At 40.8% G+C, this 19,013-nt stretch overlaps 1 protein-coding gene across 1 annotated transcript in view; it reads right to left on the reverse strand.

Annotated features, from left to right (window-relative positions):
- The window catches only part of LOC109821344 (oligopeptide transporter 3), a 37,277-nt gene continuing 18,735 nt past the window's right edge, over positions 472 to 19,013 (reverse strand). Inside the window, exons 4-9 of the mRNA XM_020387533.1 lie at positions 5,064 to 5,651; positions 3,376 to 3,473; positions 2,414 to 2,983; positions 2,082 to 2,337; positions 1,810 to 1,992; positions 472 to 1,166 (exon numbers count right to left, since the gene is read on the reverse strand). Of these exons, the coding sequence (XP_020243122.1) occupies positions 555 to 1,166; positions 1,810 to 1,992; positions 2,082 to 2,337; positions 2,414 to 2,983; positions 3,376 to 3,473; positions 5,064 to 5,651 (2,307 nt within the window). The 3' untranslated portion in view covers positions 472 to 554. The remainder of the gene's footprint in view (positions 1,167 to 1,809; positions 1,993 to 2,081; positions 2,338 to 2,413; positions 2,984 to 3,375; positions 3,474 to 5,063; positions 5,652 to 19,013) is intronic.

Genomic DNA, 19,013 nt, shown 5'->3' on the forward strand with positions numbered 1-19,013 from the left:
AAAGGGATATATAACTTTCTAAGGTTAATAATTGATTGGATATCACAATCAGGCGATGCTTCAATTACCTCAGCCATCAATGTCCCTTTTTTATATCAGTGATGATAAGACGGCATAAATCCCCTTAAAAATTATGCAGTTCGTTGGAAATATGAAGAACCAAAATAGATCAAACACGCAGTTCGCGAGAATTCAGAGTCAATATAAATCAAACATACAAAACCAAGAAGAAAACCATTGCGGGAAATATCGAGAACTTCATATATGCCAGAAAGCTCCATAATATAGATATTATTGAAATACCAAGAAGACAACTAGGGAAATTTACATATGCCGCCAATTAAAATCATAAACCTCTTTAACTTCTCCTCGACGTCGATAATCCTCAAAACATGCGCTCAGTAAGCCAAGTTTCTCCCTACGGCCTACTCAAACACAAATAATTATCACAAGCCCTACCCTCCACCCCCCCCCCCCCCCCCTCAAAAAATCTACACAAAACAAAGACTTATTTACTACCATCTAGTACATAAATGTGTAAAGCCCAGCTACAACTAGAAAACTGGACACCCCTTAACCACAATTCCAGGCTCAGTCGGGCACGTCGCCAACGGGCATCGATCCACATCCGTTCCCCACCAATGCAGGCTTATATGCTGATTCTGGAAAGCGAAGAACAGCAACACCCCCATAAACGCAGTCCCTGCATCCAAGGCTGCAGACAACACGTAGTTGTACTTCTGCCACCAAGCTTTCTTATACCTGAACACGAAATAGTTGAATATCGTTCCCGTTATAAGCCAGCTTGCTATGTTTGTTGGCGTCGCGGGTGGCATCCCTGCGAACCCATAGGAGATAACAGGTATGTTGATCAATGGGATCCATTTCTTTTCGGGGTAGATTTTGCTTAGAATCCAGATTGGGACAGGGAGGACTGCGCCAATGAGGAAGAGCCAGACGAGGTTTCGGTACAGGCCACCATGCCCAAAGAGGCGGCTTGGACCGATTAGGCCCCATATGACAGAGGCGTCAAAGGTGACTCGGTATTTGGGGCAGGTCCATGGACTGCTATCAGGGAGAGAGTCATCGCAGATGTTTTCGATGTTTTCTAGCATCCACCAGGCTACTGCTAGGTTTAGGATTCCAGCCACCAGTGTTCCTACAAGCTTTATAATCGAGCAGGAAAGAAATCAACAAATTAGATTTCGATAGTTATCATAGATATGTTGCTTGATCCAATAAACTATGATATAGCGAAAGGTCCTACAAGCCATATGATAGAGGAGGAAAATGTTTAGAAATTAGACATTGATAGCAATCATGAATATATTGCTCACTCTCCAAAAGTAAAGGTATTTTCCTCTAAATAAACACTAATTTCCTAGTGTTAGTATTGGTACTCCCATAGTGTTGGCTTTGCATTCAAATACCATAACAATTTTGATTTGGGTTATTGCGGTATTATGTTCCTTCAGATTGATGGGTAACCGATACTACGAGAGGTCTATCCGCAATTAACCCTTTTGGTTTTCTGTTCAATACAATTATTCCTTTACATTCATGGAAATTTAATACAAAGGAGTGAGGTTCAATGTATATGATTTTGTAGATTTATCAAGCTCATAATCTTCATTTACTAACAAATTCAAAGCCACAGCTTCAGCAGAAATTTATTCTTCAGAATTGCATAATTCAACTTCTGAATACGTGTATAAGATAACATATTTGACACAGATGTATCTCACGAAATATTCATATGAGATTTCAATAGTGATGAGACATCCGGGGGGGGGGGGGGGGGAGATTTCCCTGAGCAGTGTTACATGATCTTGGTGGGATCTTCATGTAATGACCCAATTTAAGATCAGATAGAAAGGAAAGAGCATGGACCGTGCTAATTCGCCCGTAAATCTTGAAAAGAAGATTAGCGATTGGCTTTCCAGGAAGCACATAACCAATCATAAACTGAGCAATAATATCATATCCAGGTTGCTACATGAAGCCAACAAAGGGATATCAATACTAAAACACAATTTCACCAGTTTATCTAAATTCTGAAAGAATTGTTCAATTTGGATCACCTGATTTGTCGTAGCCTGAATAACTCCAATAGGGAGAGTAACAACAAAAGCCAATCCAAACGCAAAGATCAACCCCCACCAAGGAAGCTGAACCTGCTCTTTCCAGATGAACGACATGATCAGCGATAAGAAAATGCTGCCTACTAATAAAATCAAGAACCACCATTCTGGAACTTGCTTGTATTTCTTCATAAGTTTTGCGTGAATATCTTCCTTTATTGAGTTTGCTGCTGCCCTGCTCTGCCTCCATATATCACTGCACAGTGAATAGACTTTATTAGTAAAGGCTAGTTTCGTGAACATACCACAATATGTACCAATAATTAACTTACCTTCCATGAAATAGGAAGACATGGGTGAGAGTTGCAGTGAACCTAGCAAACCCTGACCCTATCGACAATGCGAATAAAGGACTAAGGTAAAGCTTCCCATAGCTATTATAAGCAGCTTCATTCAGCTCAAACTGTGGCGTCAAAACCGCCGTTGTATTATACTTCGTTCCTTTCGAGGTGAACAGCTGATTCGAGAACATGGGGAACTTTCTGGCATCAAAAGTATTATACTTCCAGTAGCAGATTGGAACTATAATGTAGACGAACATGATGAAACCAGCTGCTATGTTGAGGATGGAGAACCAAGGGGCAACTAATGGGCTTCCATGGTAAGCGGAGATTCCGGCCCAATCAAGGGTGAAGGCGCCAATGCCGAGGCCGTGGTAGCCTGAACCAATCTGTTGGGCTGTGATGCTGTGAGGCCAGGCCCAACAGACCCATGAAAAGAATGTGAGGATTGGGAAGAGGTAACCAGGAAACGCGTAGTAGAGGAAGCTGCCGATGAAGAAAATCATGAAGAATTTCATCCTGCTTGGGCCTTTGGAGTTCACATCTTTCTCATGGAGAGCCCTGCAACGAAGAACCAAACAGTTCAGAGAATTGATTGATAATGATCAATAGTTTTTTCAAGGGATAGTTGCGCATAGACCTCCTTTAGTATCATTGTTTTGAACTTACTACCCCTGTAGTTCCATTGTTCCAGATAGACCTGTTCGATTAACTTTTGCTTACCCTTTTAGCATCAGATCGACTCGCTAATTTCAACCTAGGACAATATTAATCTAGGCGTTCTATTGGCAACAATGAAACTGCAGGCGTAGAAGTGCAAAACAGCAGTACTAGAGGGGGTCTACGTGCAATTAGGCAAACTTTGAAAGTAGATGACATAATAAGCTTTGCAGTATGAAGCATAGGAACAGTGAATGAAATTGTGAGAAAATGAAGTAAGAAATTAAACAGACCTGAAGAGAGAAACCTGAGCAAGGTTAGCAGGCCACCACATTTCAACGGGATCTACAAGGAATCTTCTTAGCACCCCAGCCCATCCATAACCAATTACCTGTAGATTAATAACCTAATCACTTAACATGTTTTCATGGAGGAAAAAAAAAAACTAAAGAGAAACTAATTAAATATAACCACGCATTTATCCTCTGGTAATTTCATCAGATCGATATGACCAAAATATCCCGGCTTGATTTATTGCAAAATCGGAAAACTAGTAGGAATTAATAAAGTTCTGATCCTACTTTTACACCTAGTTGTTAATTAGGACTATTTTCTTACTCAACTAAAGTGTTACTTCCAAATATACATTAAAGTCTGGTACACGAACTGCAGCAAATGTGCTGGTGACCGTCAGTTCAGCGATGAAACCAACTGTTACTTTGCTAAGACGCAGAAAGTTGAATTAAATAGACTTTTAGTGTTACCCACAAGAAATTTGACTCTTCTCAATGATTATTTAAAATGATAGTAGTATGAAGATTAGTACCAAAAGCTCAAAAGTGAAGTTAATGAGTCATTTGATCTATCCTTTGAAAGAACCGATGCGAAGAAGAAGAAGAAGAAGACGACGATTTGAAGCCCATAAGCAGATAATGGGACAGTACAGCCTGTATCCACATCAAAAGTTGAGCATCTCAAAGATACTTCTTTTTTTAATTCTATTTTTTATTTATTTTTATTTTTATTTTTTAAAGAGATACGTACAATACGTAGGGAAAAAATCAAACAGCTCAGATAGTATGTTTTGCATCAATTTAATAGTAAAATTTTATATATCCCGAAAAGTTAACTGAATTAAAATACAAATAAAGATTAACACCATATGGGTGGTGTTACAGGGATCAAAAAAACATGGGACGCTATATGACCGACATCTCACATGTCTCATATAACGTCCTATGTTTTTGGGTCCCTGTAGCACCACCATAAAATTAATTAGACACCTAAAACACAATTGTTGAGGTTTATATCCCGAAGAATTAACACCATGTGAAAATAAAAACAAGATAAATCAAGCTGGAAAATCTATCATAAATAGCTTTTGAACCTCGTAACTTTCACGGTACTAAAAAAGGAGAAATAGACAGGAAGGAAGCAAGGTTGACTAATAATTAAGTCATTTTCTTGTCACTTCAGTAAAGCCAAAGAAAAACCAATAACGCATTAAATCAAAGAAAAAACTTTTTTCTGTTCCTTTTCCCCCCAGAAAAACAAAAAATAACCAAAACACGCACAAGCACAGGATCAACTCTTCCTTGCCGAGTTAAAATAAAAATAAAAGCAGGTGCTCCCACATGCAAATCCAACAACAAAACTTAAAAAAAAAACGAAAAACAAATAAAAAGAGCTCAATGATGAGCATAAAGAAACCCCAAGAGGAAAATTTCGGTTGACTAGTTGAAACGTCAATGCCAGTCACTTTCTCCTGTCCATTCCACAAAGACAAAGAACTAACCCAATAATTGAAGGAAATTCTTTTCTTTATTTTTAAGAAATTTTAAAAGAAAGAAGAATCAAAACACAAACAGTATCGGGATTAGCTTACATGCACATCCACACAATGAAATCTTAAAAAAAAAACACCAAAAAAAAAAAAAAAAAAACTAACACCAAAAAAAAAAAAAAAAAAACTCGAGCATACCTGAGTAGTAAGAACAATGATGAGAGCACAAAGAAACCCCAAACCCTGCTTATAATAAGCCTTCATCACCGTAATCGCCCCAATCGAATAGGCATCTCCTCCCCCAGTCGAGACCCCACAATTAGCAAATATCGTGATAATCACATGCTCCTTTATATTAAACGGGCCTGGATTCAAATTAAACCCCCAGCCCCCAAGAACCCTGGACCTCCTTATCCGGCAGCGCTGAGGCATGAACCTGCCAATGGGCAGCACCGCGATCTGCATCAGATCGCCGATATCGTCAGCGGCTGGGTGCGATAGCTTGAAGAACGTGTTGAGAAATATCAGGACGGAGCACGATGTCAGCCCGAGGAACCAGGCCCTGAATGTGAGGAGCGGGAGGTTCGGGTCGTCGGTCTCGGGGACGACGAGGCCTACCTCCTCGATCGGGCACCGGTCCGAGATTCGACGGGCCGGGTTTTTTGAGGATCCGGGTTGTGATGACTGACATTTTTGGAGCGGGCTTCGAAAAAGTTGTGATCTTGAGTGGAGGGCTTTGGCGGTTTTTTGGTGGGGGGGGGGGGGGGGGTTCGAAGCTGAAGGCCTCTGTTTGAAAAACGGGGGAGAAGCGCTCTGTATAAAGGGAGGCGATGGCGGTATTTTCGGAAGGGATTTTTGCTGGTTGCGGCATATGCTGGAGATATAGAGTAAATGACGCGAACTGCCCTTGACCTAACTGTTACTGTTAGCTTTGAATTTCGTACGTGCTGGGGGTAATCGGGGATGGCGGAGGGCAATTCGGGGTTTTCGGTGGAGAGCGTGGGGCGGCGCCGAGGGGGCCGAACGGCGGCACGCGCCGGATCTCCGAGGCGAAGCGCTAGGAGGTGGGCGGGCCACCCCGCCCGCTGTTTCGGATGGACGTGGTGTCCTGCTGTGATGGTTGACGTGCGGACGACCACGGTTGACCTGAATCGCAAGCTGCGGCAATTCTCTCAATTGATAAATAAATTGCACAAACCTCGATAAAAAGAAATAGTATTTTCTTGAAATAGGATAGGCTCCCTAGCGCACTTTTTTATTCTGCTCTTTTTCGACCTTTGAACGAGGCGATGCTCTCTTGGCATCAAACCTCGTAACATTTTTAAATGTTGAAATTGCAGAATTCGATTATATTCAACGAGTCAGGAGATATTATTTGAAAATACAAATAAGATATGTAAGCCAGGAGGAGGATATGTAATTAACTAATGGATGCTCCCCTCTTTTGCCTAATTTTTAGAGTGGGTTCGTTAACTACTCTCTCAACCCTTTTGATATGCCCGTTATTTTAATAGTCAAAGGATTATCAAAAAGTACACCCGTGATTTAAAATATTTTAAGAACCATACAAATTACACATATTAAATCTAATAAAACAAATCATGAATGTTAAGGTTGTTGGGCTCTAGAAGCAAGCTTAGATGGGTGTGAATAGGATTGCTATTTGGTTTCTACATTATTACATAATATTACATAATACGCAACGAAATATAAATAATAATAATAAATAATAAGCAAAGCAATAAACTCAGAAAACAATCAGGATTAATCACAGTCAGTAACACAAACTACTTTTATAGCGGAGTTCGATAAATCCTAGCATTCCGCTCTTCTTCCTCGCATAAGGGTCTTCCTCACTAGATGAAAGTTTTACTAAATTACAAAACCGATTCCATAACTTAATTAAAAGACTAAAATCCTAGTTTTTTTCCCAAACTAGTCATTTAACCTAAGCTTTTCTCACAACTTTAGCCCTAGCTAGTGACCATTCCCACAATTATTTCCGGCTTGAATACGCTATAAACCCTCAATTCACACTAGTTGAGTATGCCATAAAAACAAGTCTAGAATAATATAATAATTATCAATTAAGCGCAATACAGAAAAATATTACAACTCTTTTGTTAAACAAATCGTTCTCCTAATGATTGAGATGAAACTCTAGAAAAACAATGATGAAACTGAGATCTAAGAGCAACAATTTCTAAAGTTACAGATTAGATGATGAAGAACAACATCGAGTATGCTTGCTGAGAAGCCCGAGCCAAATTAATCACCAAAGTTGAAATCCTCTCTCTCTCTCTCACTCAAATAAGTAGTTAATCACTAAAGAAAATTGTGAGAAAAAAATCTATTTAACTCATAGCAATGAACGACTAAGATTAAATTCAAATTAGATCAGAAATTAGAATTTTGGTAGCCACTCGTGAATGAGTGCATGAGTCAACCCTCATCAATGAGTACTATTACTCGTCAATGACCAAAATGTCTCGTGACTTTTTGCCATCGATGATTCTCATATTTGAGTATATGCACAGTACTTCATTTTATAGATCATATCGAGAGTTTTTCAAAATATATTATAATACCGGTGAGTGATATGTAAATAAATGCAAATCAAGAGGCGTATGATATTAGATTTAAAACGAATAACAAGCATCTAAGACACAAAGATCATAGCACTAGGCTTTGCACAACATTTTCGACAGGTTCCACATCCCTATTGGCACGTGCTGACTATGCAAGGGCATCACTGGGGCCAACTTTTTACCCGGAAAAGTATTTAACTAGGCATTGATATTTGAGTGGCAGTGTGGGCAAACCCCCAACCACAACTTCAATCACATACACTCTTTTTTGCTACAGTACACGTGACCCTACATGAGATTTTAAAATTTTAAAATTTCATGTGGGATCCGGTGCATTGTAACAAAGAAAGTGTGTTTTTAAAGTTATGGTTAGGAGTGTGCCCCTATCATTTTCATTGATATTTTTAACAAACCCTCATTTTTACTACTACAAGTTGAAGACATATGGAAGATGCTTGCACTAATTTTCTTATGACCTTAGCTATCCAAAGGTGATCACTTATACTTCCAGAACATAAAGATCAAATCTTGATAGAATAAAGTGGTGGCAGCCCGAAACCTAGGGAGGAGAGACAGGACAAGTGTAAGGTGAGCTAGATGTTGAGGGTTGACCGTGGTCCTTGACACTGTAGTGCTCTGATTCTGATGAGACCAAGAAAACCTAAACCAAACTCTAACTAAACCGACCAATCATTAGAAGACTCCATGGTGTAACTTCAAAAATATGCGCATTATAAGAGAGACCCACTAAATTTGGTGAGGAAATAGATCAGCAGTTTTCGTTACGTTTGGTGAGGGAATAGCTCAGCTGTTTTTGTTCTAACCCCTAAGGTACCGTTTGACAAAGGGTTAAGCGAGGGGTTAAGGAGACTTAATTAATCTCTTCTTAATCCGTCAAACACAAACAATCTATACAATGATTAAAGTGAGTTAACTCTTCATAATTTGCCAAACATAAAAAATATAGAAGAGTTAAGCTAACCCCTCTAGAGAGATTAAAATAAGTTAACCCTCTCAAAATAAGGGGTTTACTAATATTCCTATTTCGAAGGATTAAGAGTTAACCCTTCTAATTATAAAGAAAATAGTCAAAATCCTTGTTATTCCCAAACACTACAAATGATCATAAAGGTTAAAATAAAACTTTTATAACGGGCTAATAATTTAGTCCTTCAGATTAACGAATGAGCTAACTATGTTAATCATTCTCCTTAATCCATCTTCTTTAACCCTTTGCCAAACGGGGCCTAATTGTTTTAGTTAAATAAACTATAATGTTGAAGATTTTCATGATCTTGAAACTTGCATCGGATGATTTCAAATATTCAGCGATCAAATGAAATCTTTTTTTAGGGCTATCTTCGTTAATATGCTAGGTGGGATGCTAGTGCGTTGCATGTGGTTAATTATTTGTAGTTTTTTTATTTGTTTTTTTTTTATTATAGCTAGATTATAAAATAGTTTACCACTATCATAAAATATATTAAAATATTTTGAATGTCTCTATATATGGATAAAACCATGTTGATTTTAATTTTTTGTCTTTTGGAGAAATGGTAAAGTTTAGAGGCTTAAAATATGACTTTTTAATTAATACGCCATCCGTCTGATAACCTTGTACATTTGGCACCGATAAGAATATTATTTAAATAAAAAATAATTTTTTATTGGTTGCTTAATATTTTGGTTCGTTAATGATAAAATTGATATTCCTTCTATACCAGCGTTATACTACGTGAATATATTTTCTTTCAAAATTCTCACTATAAAATCAAGTTATGCTACCACAAAAAGAATATTCTTTCAAAAGAATGACCCTAAATAGTTACAAACACATAAAGATTAAGAATGTAAATGGACTTTTTATAATATATTAATGTATAAGGCACTTAAGAAGCATCCTATATGACAATAATTGAACAATTAAACAAGCATACACAAATATGATTAATACGTTTATCTGATGCTAATTGTAACTATAATAAATTCTCAGTGTATTATGAATCTTCTCATTTTAGTTCTTGAATATTGACATGAATGAGCGACTTGTTGCACCGGTCGTTCTCTCGGTATGAGTTCTCTTAAGTCTGTTACGGGAACTCGAGAAGAGTTACTCACTGAACATGATGTTTGAATTGGAACCTCCTATCTATGATTTGACGGGACTAGCTCCTGGTGAACATGGATCTTGAATCCATATTGATCTCTTTGAACGCGACGTATCACATCACATTTAGTATTAGAAACGCGAGGGTCGCGTTTGATAGTGGAAACGCGAGGGTCGCATTTTGGTTGAGTATCTCGGTCCTAAGGTCCGCGTTTTGGTTTTGAAATGCGCCATTGAGGGTCGCTTTCAGCCTGGCTTTCGCGAGGCTCATGCTTGGACACATAAACACGAAGCTCGTGTTCTAGAGTAGACACGCGAAGCTCAGGGTCGTGTTGAGGCTCACAAACGCGAGGTTCGTGTTGGTTGGTTAATTGGCTTTGTCGGAGTTGTGCTCGTCGTAGGGATCTTCTCTTTCGTCGAGCAGCATTCTTCCTCACCTGTTTTAAGGCTTTTGTAGTGATGCCACCATCTGTAGTGAATCAAGTTAATCGTAGCAATGGGCCTCTTGTGACCTGATATCCATTATTTGGGCACGAGTATAGAGTTTTCAACTCGATTGACGAGTTCAGTTGGAGCTAAGTCCTTTTCATCTGCAGAAGGACTGTATGAACCGCCTGATTCCAAGGAGAGGCACTCATTTGGCGAATCATCGGTAAGAGTAATCCTAGCTTCTTTGGAGACTTTGTGAATCTTGCGCATAGCCTTAGGGCTAAGAGATCCGGAGGAACGAAGCTCCTCGCACTTAACTTGGTCAAACTTAACAGTTAGAGTTTCAATCGTTGTTCCAGTGAGCTTAGTGTCGGATTGCGCCATCACTTCTTCATCAGTGAAAAAGTCAGTCCCCAGTGGAGTCGTCATCTTTTGTTTGCAAGAAAATATTGCAAGAAAATTAAGAAATGAATTTTATATTAATCTCCCTCACTGATTTAGGAAAAGAATAAATACAATCTCTCATTGTAACCTCCCTCTAACTGACTTAGAAAAAGAAATTATAATTCTTCTTTATCGATTTTCTGATTTACAAAAGCGAGAAGAATCAACGAAGATCCTTCCCTTTATTTAAAATTGAGTTCTTCTTGATGGCGATGAGAGTTTGATTCTTGTATCCCGTTGACGATCCGAACACTACGCTTCGTGGAATGTTCGTTTATTCCTCTTGACTTGAAGTCGAGAAGAACTTGTGAGGTAAGTTTAAAACTCTAAATGAGTTTAAGAACTCTGTAAAAGAGTTAATTTTAGAGAGGAATTCAATCCTTTTAAACTGAAATAAGCCTAGAGCTAATCTCAAAGTTCTTCAACCGAAAATGGTTTAAACACAAGGCAAAAAGCTCTAAAATAAGCCTTAATCAAGCTCTAACCAAGTTAACTCAAGCTCCAAAGGATCTTCTCTTGTTTCAGCTATAAACCCAGCTATTTATAGGGTTAAAGGGGTGTAACTAACCCCTTGAATCACTCCATAATAGGGGTTTAATGCCCTCATTACGTGAAAATGGTTTTAGAACCATTTAAAACATGTTTGAATTGGTCAAACGCGAGATTCGCGTTCAGGAGATGACCCTCATGTTTAACCTATGAAACAAAGTTGTGAGCTCCACGTTTGGAGCTTGGAACGCGGGGGTGAGCCCCATGTTTAGCATTTGAAACGCGAGGGTGAGCTCTACGTTTTGAGGTTAAAACGTGGGGACGACCCTCGTATTTTGGCTTGAAGAGATCATCAATTTATGATCTCTTTTGTTATAGCATTATAAGGATCGTCATCTTGTAATCCTTGAATTTGGCTCTTGAAAACATGAGAGTCGTCAATTTATAACTCTCGTATGTTGTAACGTGAATCGTCAATTTATAACTCTCATGGGTTACTGTTGCGAAAATTATCAAATTGTAATTTTCATTGGTTTTTGTGAAAGTTGTCAAATTGTAACATTCGTCTGCATTTTTTTGTTTTGAATTTATCTTTCATAATATGCTTGACAAAAGCGGTAGGAAACACCAGTCTTTTCGAGAAACTAGGCAAGAGAGGCTTGAAGAAATAAAGATTCTGAAACCCACTATCTTTCTTCTCCATCTTCACAATTATATAGAGTAGAGAATTAGAAAGGTTGCTAACCAGTGTTTTGTGAGGAACAACTACCTACAGTAATTTTTAGACAGCCTACATCTGCCTCGACCTCCTCACTCAAATTTTTTGTTTGGTCATCTTGCTCAAGGATCTCATACTGTAAATGGCTAACTTCATCCTTGAGCTTAGTAATCATGGCTAATTACTTACTGTGATGTGTCCCAAGCCCCTCAATTATTTGCTGCCGAGTCTCCAATTCCCGCTACCACTTGCTATCACTTCATTTCCATGTTTTTCCAGCCCGATGACCATGACTTTAATCTTCTTCTCGGCCTCTTCCCAGCTCACTCTCTCGGCCTCTAATGCCTCTTAAAGTTTGCCAGGGAAGCTTTGTGCATATTCGATCAAGGAGAACAACTCCTGCTCAATCAAGGCTCCCCGAAGCAAATAGCACTTGAGAGCATGATGAAGAACCACACTAAGCATCCCTGAGAGAATTTCATCATCCCGAGGAAGTGAGAACTACTCCGAAGTGTGGACTACTCCAAAGCTTGGGCTTGAACCACTGGGGACTCCAAAATCGAGTTCTTCTTATTTAGCTGCCGCTTAGGAGCAAACCTATAGTCAGCAGATGGCTTCCCATCATACTAAGGGTCTTCCTTTTGACGTGCTTATTAGCATCTCCCATAGCTCCCCCCATGCGTGGGGTTTGAGCTCTTTGATACAATGGAGGAAATGCCACTCGGAGCTACCCCCTGAGGCCAGAGTCGCTTTGGCCATTGCCGACTCCTCAGCAGCTGAAAGCTGGGCCGATTCCACTTTGGCATTGGTCGATACCTCAGCTAGCTCCTTGCCGAGCCTAGGGGCTAATTCAAGAAGAGGAAGTTGGGCTGTCTCTTCATCCGCCTAAACTTCAGACTTAATAGGCTTTGCCACTTCTCCCCCTACAAGCCGAATAGGGGATGCCTCGATGAGAATAGTGACCTCTGGGGGTTCAAACGACGGGAGGACAAAAGTGCCTGCCTCTGTTACTTACCCCAAGTTAGCCTAAGCTGGTTCAACACTCCCATGGAGATCTCGACCACTCGCCTTCAACCTCTTCCTCCTCTTCCCCTATTTCTCAGCATGAGTGGTGGCACTTGGTCCCACCAACTGATCTGTAAACTCAGCAGCATTAGTCGCAACCATCTTCACCTCTGCAGGAGCCAACTTATCCCTTAACCATTTTGGGGTCTTTTAGTTGAGCTCTGATTCATCTAAGCTGAATTTGCTCCTTCTGACTCTTTCAATGGAAGAGCCAAGATGGCCGCTAGGGTGGTATATACTTCAGTCTGTGAAAGTCTAGATATGTCGACTACTTGACTGACGACCAACTTGAAGAGATTACTAATCTCTTGTGACCCAGCATAGGCCCAAATCTTGTTGATATTTTGCCTCTCCTTAGCCAAAAGTAGACTCGACTTTAGCATGTTCTTCTTGATCTCAGGCCAAGTCGGATAGGACAAGATGGGGTCAATTTCAAAGACCCACATGAACTTATCATTCCAATCTTTGTTCGAGTCAGGAGTACTCGAGACAAACTTGAAGCTGTCCAGACTTTGGAAATAATAATGGCCCTCTTTCTTCGTTGTCTTAACATTGACGAGATGGTTGAGTAGGCGTATACTTGGGTTTATGCCGACCTGATAGCAAATCACCATAAACTCCACCAACATAGCAATGGAGTTCAACATGATCTGAATAGTGGACACCCCAGAGCCTCCCAGACTTGATGCAGGAAAGGGTGGAGAGGCGGCCGGAGATTAGAGCCCTATCACCACCATGATGGTACACGGCCTCAAATCTCTCTGGCGCTGACAACATGAAAGCCCGAGGAAGATCAAAGTGACTGTAATAAAATTTGAGATCCATTGTGAAAATCTTTGTTTGGTGGAAAATTTGTAGTAAAAAGAAAAATTGAAAGAAATATATTTGATTTGTATTCTCTCAATCTTAATTATAATTTGGATTTTCTATTACAAAAGAGGAGAATTGATCTGAATTCTCTCCTTTGTTTAATTCTGGGTTCTTCATGGTGGCGATGGAGTGCCTCCTTTGAATGCTCGCATCGAATTTACTCTCTGTTGATGATCCGAACATCTTGATTCACTAGAATGATATCTTCTCCTAACGATTTGACACTGTGGAGAAATTGGAAAGCAAGTTTGAAAGAACTCTTGATGAGTTGATAACTCTGAACGAGTTTGAAACTCTATGAATGAGTTAGTTTAACCGAAATCGGTTTGTAAGCCAAGGGAATGATCTAAGAACTTTGTTGCTGTAGGAAGCTCGAAGATGATCTGCTATAAGAAGCTTGAAGATGATCCACAGAAGCCGATCTCTAGATCTCCAAGATACTACAAGATCCAAAAAGCCCCGAATTCAGGTGAGTTTATCCCTATTTATAGGGGGTTAAGGGGTGTAACTGCCCCCTTAATTCGCTCCTAAGTGGTGCTGAATGAGGTGTAACCGCCCCCTTAAATAGCTCCCCAAATCATGGGAAAATAATTTTGAAACTGTTCAGTTCGTGCTTTGAACGAGTCAAAACTTAAAAAATAGCGTTCAGGTCCCGAACTCTGCGTTTTAGACTTAAAACGTAGAGTTGGGCCTATTTTGGTGGCTGTTTGCGTCGAAAGTTGTTGTTTTCATTGCTATCGAATCTATTACAACTTTAGTCGTTACAATAAACTCGAATAAAATAAAAAGTCGATCTTTTTATAAGATCTCCTTACACAATGAAAATAAAAAAAAGTTTACAACTTTATCAAACAAATGCAGAGATCGTTTATCGGTCTTCTGCTTGCGTGGGATCTTTGCCTGTGCTGGGGTTTATCCGTGGACCACCGCCGATCAGATCTGATTGCTAAAAAATCGGGCTGAGCTTCATTGATTCGCGAAGGAATCAAGAAACCATAGCGCTTATCTCGGCAACGGTGAGATAATTGCTCTTCTTAAGATTATCGCAACGGGATAATCTTAAGGAACGGATCCGGGGAACTGTAGATCTGACGAGCTCTTCTTCTTTATGCCGAAGAACTTGATCGGATCTCTACTCCTCCTCCTCTCTGAAATTCATGCACTTTTGATCTTCAATCCGGCAGGGCTTCGCCAACACTCGAGAATTCCAGATCTCAAAAAAAAGAGGCTCCAGGGGCTGTATTTATAGGCATCAAGGAGGTCCGGGCGGTTAAAACCGCACAACGGCGGATTTTTGGGGCTGGAGACACCCCAGGGCGTCTCAGCGAGGCCGAGACACCTTGGGGTGTCTCGTTTGTGCCGAGACACCTCGGGGTGTCTCAACTCAGGCTGAGACGTCCCGTTTTGTACATTTGTCCGTTTCCGCCGTAACTTCTTCATACGAACTCGGATTTGAGCGATTCAAAGTGCGTTGGAAAGCCGACGAGGAGTTCTATAAGCTCAAATGATTAGATCATCTATGGAATAAATAAGACACGAAGGGTATTTCGCCGTTTGTGAACGATACGAGGTTCCCGATCAGTTCGTGTCTTTGTTATTCTGAAATTCCGTTACTTCACGTAGTTCGTCGATTCACTTCAAACGTTTACCGACATCAATCAAGCTTTTGTGAACCGGATAGTGACGTTCATCGTCTTTCCTTAGAGCTGAGCTGTTCGTGGAGACCTATAGGCAATTTTCGATGCCTACAGATACCCCCTCCAAAGCGTTCCAGACTCGTTTCTTTTATAGAAGAGGCTGGAATAGTTTGGATGTGATTGGTCCAGCCTTCGATCGGTGTAAAGGACCTGTAGTTAGCTTCGACTCTTGGCTCCTTCGATTTTCAGTCTATTCGATGCTTTGACGAATAGCTAAAGTCCTTCCGGCGCTGCGTTTATCGTCTGGCCGTCGTCGGAGTTTCGAGTCTAAAGCTGATGAGTTGAGTTTGACTCGTGTCATTGAGTTGACTTAGAACTGACTATCTCCATCGCATCGTGCTGACTCAGGGTTTCAGATCGCTGTTCGTTGACTTTTGGTCGCAACGCGTTGACTGGTGTTGACCTAGGGTTAGACGCTGACCGGCGTTGACCTAGGGTTTCGGATCACCTGGCGTTAACTTTTAGTCGCAACGCGTTGACTGGCGTTGACTGACGTTGACCTAGGGTTACGCGTTGACCGGTGTTGACCTAAGGTTTCGGATCACTTGACGTTGACACAGTTTATACTCGTACGTTTTTTGGAGCATACACAGTTTAAACTCTTAAGGTATTGGAGCACGGTGATCCCAAATGTCGGAGCTGCAGGACTAACTATTAAAGCTGATTCATCTGCATGTATAGATCTTATCCTGAAGTTGTTGGATGCTCAAGTCACGAGACCAACTATGGAGCTGGTGCGTCAATGACTCACATTTATAGAATTTTTGGCAAATTCTCAGCCATCAACGGGTTTGATGAGCCTTTACCGATCACCGTTTGAGTCGGGCTAGTATGCAGATTGTTTAGATCCGTTCTGCACATAACGTTGTGCTAAAAGAGTTAACTCTTTTAGTGCTACGACATCGAATACGTAGACTTCGTCTTTCTCAGGGAATAGACTACCCGGCAACGTGTGTTAGACGTAGACTTAGGATTTTTTGGCAAATCTTCAGCCATCAACGGAATTGATGTGCCTTTACCGACTACCGTTTGAGTCGGGCTAGCAAGCGGATTGTTTACATCCGTTCCGAATGTGACGTTGTGCTAAAGGAATGAACTCCCTTAGACTTGATGCTACGATTTTGAATACGTAGACTTCGCCATTATTGCGGGAACAGGCTACCCGGCAACGCGTGTTAGGCGCTGACTTATCCTTACTTAGGATTCAGGATAAAAGTCCCCAGACTCGGATTCTGGTGTCTTCTTCAATCGGTAAAAGACTAAACCGGCAACGCGTATTAGGCGTTGGCTTATCCTTGCTTAGGCTCCGGGATAAAATCCCCCGTGCGTGTGAAGCACGAATTTTGGCGTTATTAATAACAACCTGCCACAATATTAAATATGTGGGCTTTTGTCCTTTTTACGGTTAAGGACTAACCGGCAACGCGTATTAGGCGTTGACTTATCCCTTCTTAGGATTCGGGATAAATTTCCTCGTGCGTGTGAGGCACGGATTATGGTGTTATTAATAACAACCTGCTATAATGTTGAATATGTGGGCTTTTATCCTTTTTACGGTTAAGGACTAACCGGCAATGCGTATTAGGCGTTGACTTATCCCTTCTTAGGATTCAGGATAAAATTCCCCAGATTGGAATTCTGGTGTCTTTTTCAATCGGTGAAAGACTAAACCGGCAATGCGTGTTAGGCGTTGACTTATCCCTACTTAGGATTCGGGATAAAATTCCCCGTGCGTATGACACACGAATTTTGGAGTTGAAGGCTGGTGTCTTCTCTTGGGGCAAAGACGAACCCAAAATAGGAGAGGAAGGATTTTATATTCTATCTCCCGAAACCGAAGAGGAAGAATTTTATATTCTATCTCCAGTGCAGAGGAAACTCAAAGTGGGATCTCTACCTTGAGAATCTGAAGAGTGAAACTAGGAGTGGGATCTCCACTCCGAGAATCGAAAGATTCGTATAATCCTAACCGTCGGAAGGTTTGATTACTGAACTAAAGGTGAATTCCTCGTTTATCGAGAGTGAATTGTGGTTTTGGCCCTAACTGTAGGAAGGTTTGACCAAGCAGAAGTTTGAGACGATCCTAACTGTAGGAAGGCTTGATCACTCGATTTGTGGGCCTCTCGTTCATTGGAGGAATCGAAAGGGGATTTTAGTTGTGGTCCTAACTGTAGGAAGGTTTGACCAGGTAGACGGTGGGAGTAGGAGTACAAATCACAATAGGAGTGTTAACTTGTACAAATCACTCAGAGGGGGTTCCTGATGTTAAGTGACAAATACTTAACACGGAGGGGTTTAATAATCATCAATGATTAGGATATTAAAATTCCAAGTACTATGTCTGGACTTAACAATAGGAATGTTGAGTGCACAAACACATTAGAAGTTTGAGTGGATTCAACCGAAAGGAATTTTTGGTGGTCCCACCGTCAATTAGTCTGATCGGTGGGGGATTTTGTGGTGGAAGACTGTGAGTCATCAAACACCAATAGAAGTTTTGTGAGGAAAGATTGATCCAACGAAGCGATCGAATCTCGTCTCAGCAAAAGAGTGTTCGGAAATCACAGTGGGGGTTTAGTGTTTATTACTTTGTTTTTAATGATCGGGTTATCCCTAAGAAAATTACATATAGTATTCTTCTAGGAACTTCCCGTTACATGAATCATCCACCCCCAGCTTCTTCGCGAAACTGGGTTTATCATTGCATTCGATTGCATGATCGGGTTATCCTTAAGAATATTACGTGTAAAATTCTCCAGTAACTTCCCGTTAGCGGTAGGAAACAGTTTAGACTCATATACCTATTGGAGTATCAGGAAGCAATTTAACCTCTTATACCGGTTGGAGGATTGAGAAGTAGTTTATACTCGTATACTCTTCGGAGTGTTCATTCGACTTAATTGAGCGATATAACGCCGGCTTCAACCGTAAAGCAATCCTTGGTGGAATGAAGGATCCTCCTGTGATACGCATAGTACTTTAGATCCGAGATATTATTAGTTTCCTTCTGATTTGTGATAGGTGACAGCTTGATCTTGTTGTTTTCAAGAAAGGTCTCAAAGATGGCTGGAACGTTTTCGTCCTTGAATGAGTACTCTTTTTGGAGCCTCGAATCCGAAGTCTTCTGCTGTCTTCGGGGCTGCTGTTGCGACGTCTGATTAATGTCAACAACTGTTGTAGGTGCCTTCCCTTCATCATGGGAAATGAGACTCGGATTCAGAGGGTTTGCCATCGGTTGGCTTCTTTCGACCTTCCTCCTTCTGAGAAAGCGTTCGGCCTGCTCTCCGCGCACCTTCAACTTTTTCTAGGTATTGAGCGGCTCTACTCCCATAACATCCAAGATGTTAATGGACAAGTTGTTATGATAGGTTTGCAAGACGAATTCCTCCGTGACGGGATCCTTGCAGTTCATTGCCTGATTGCGGAAGCGTTTGATGAAGGTATCCACTGATTCTCCGCTTTTTGTTTCTCATCGAAGAGTGTCTTGATCGACACTTCGGCGTCATCATTAAAGAAATGAGTGAGGAACATGCTCTCTAGGTCCTCCCAGCTATTGATGCTTCCGGGCTTGAGACGGTGATACCAATCGAAAGCAGGCCCGCGAAGGGTACCAACGAATGACCACACCATCAAGGGCTCGTTGCCAGAAATCGTGCCCAAATGGGACTTAAAGTAGATTAGATGCTGAGTGGGCGAGCCCTTCCCGTCAAACGGTGTGAAGTTGATCAGGTTGAACTTCGC

The sequence above is a fragment of the Asparagus officinalis genome, chromosome 8 (genome assembly GCF_001876935.1).
Source record: "Asparagus officinalis chromosome 8, Aspof.V1, whole genome shotgun sequence".
NCBI classification, from domain to species: Eukaryota; Viridiplantae; Streptophyta; class Magnoliopsida; order Asparagales; family Asparagaceae; genus Asparagus; species Asparagus officinalis.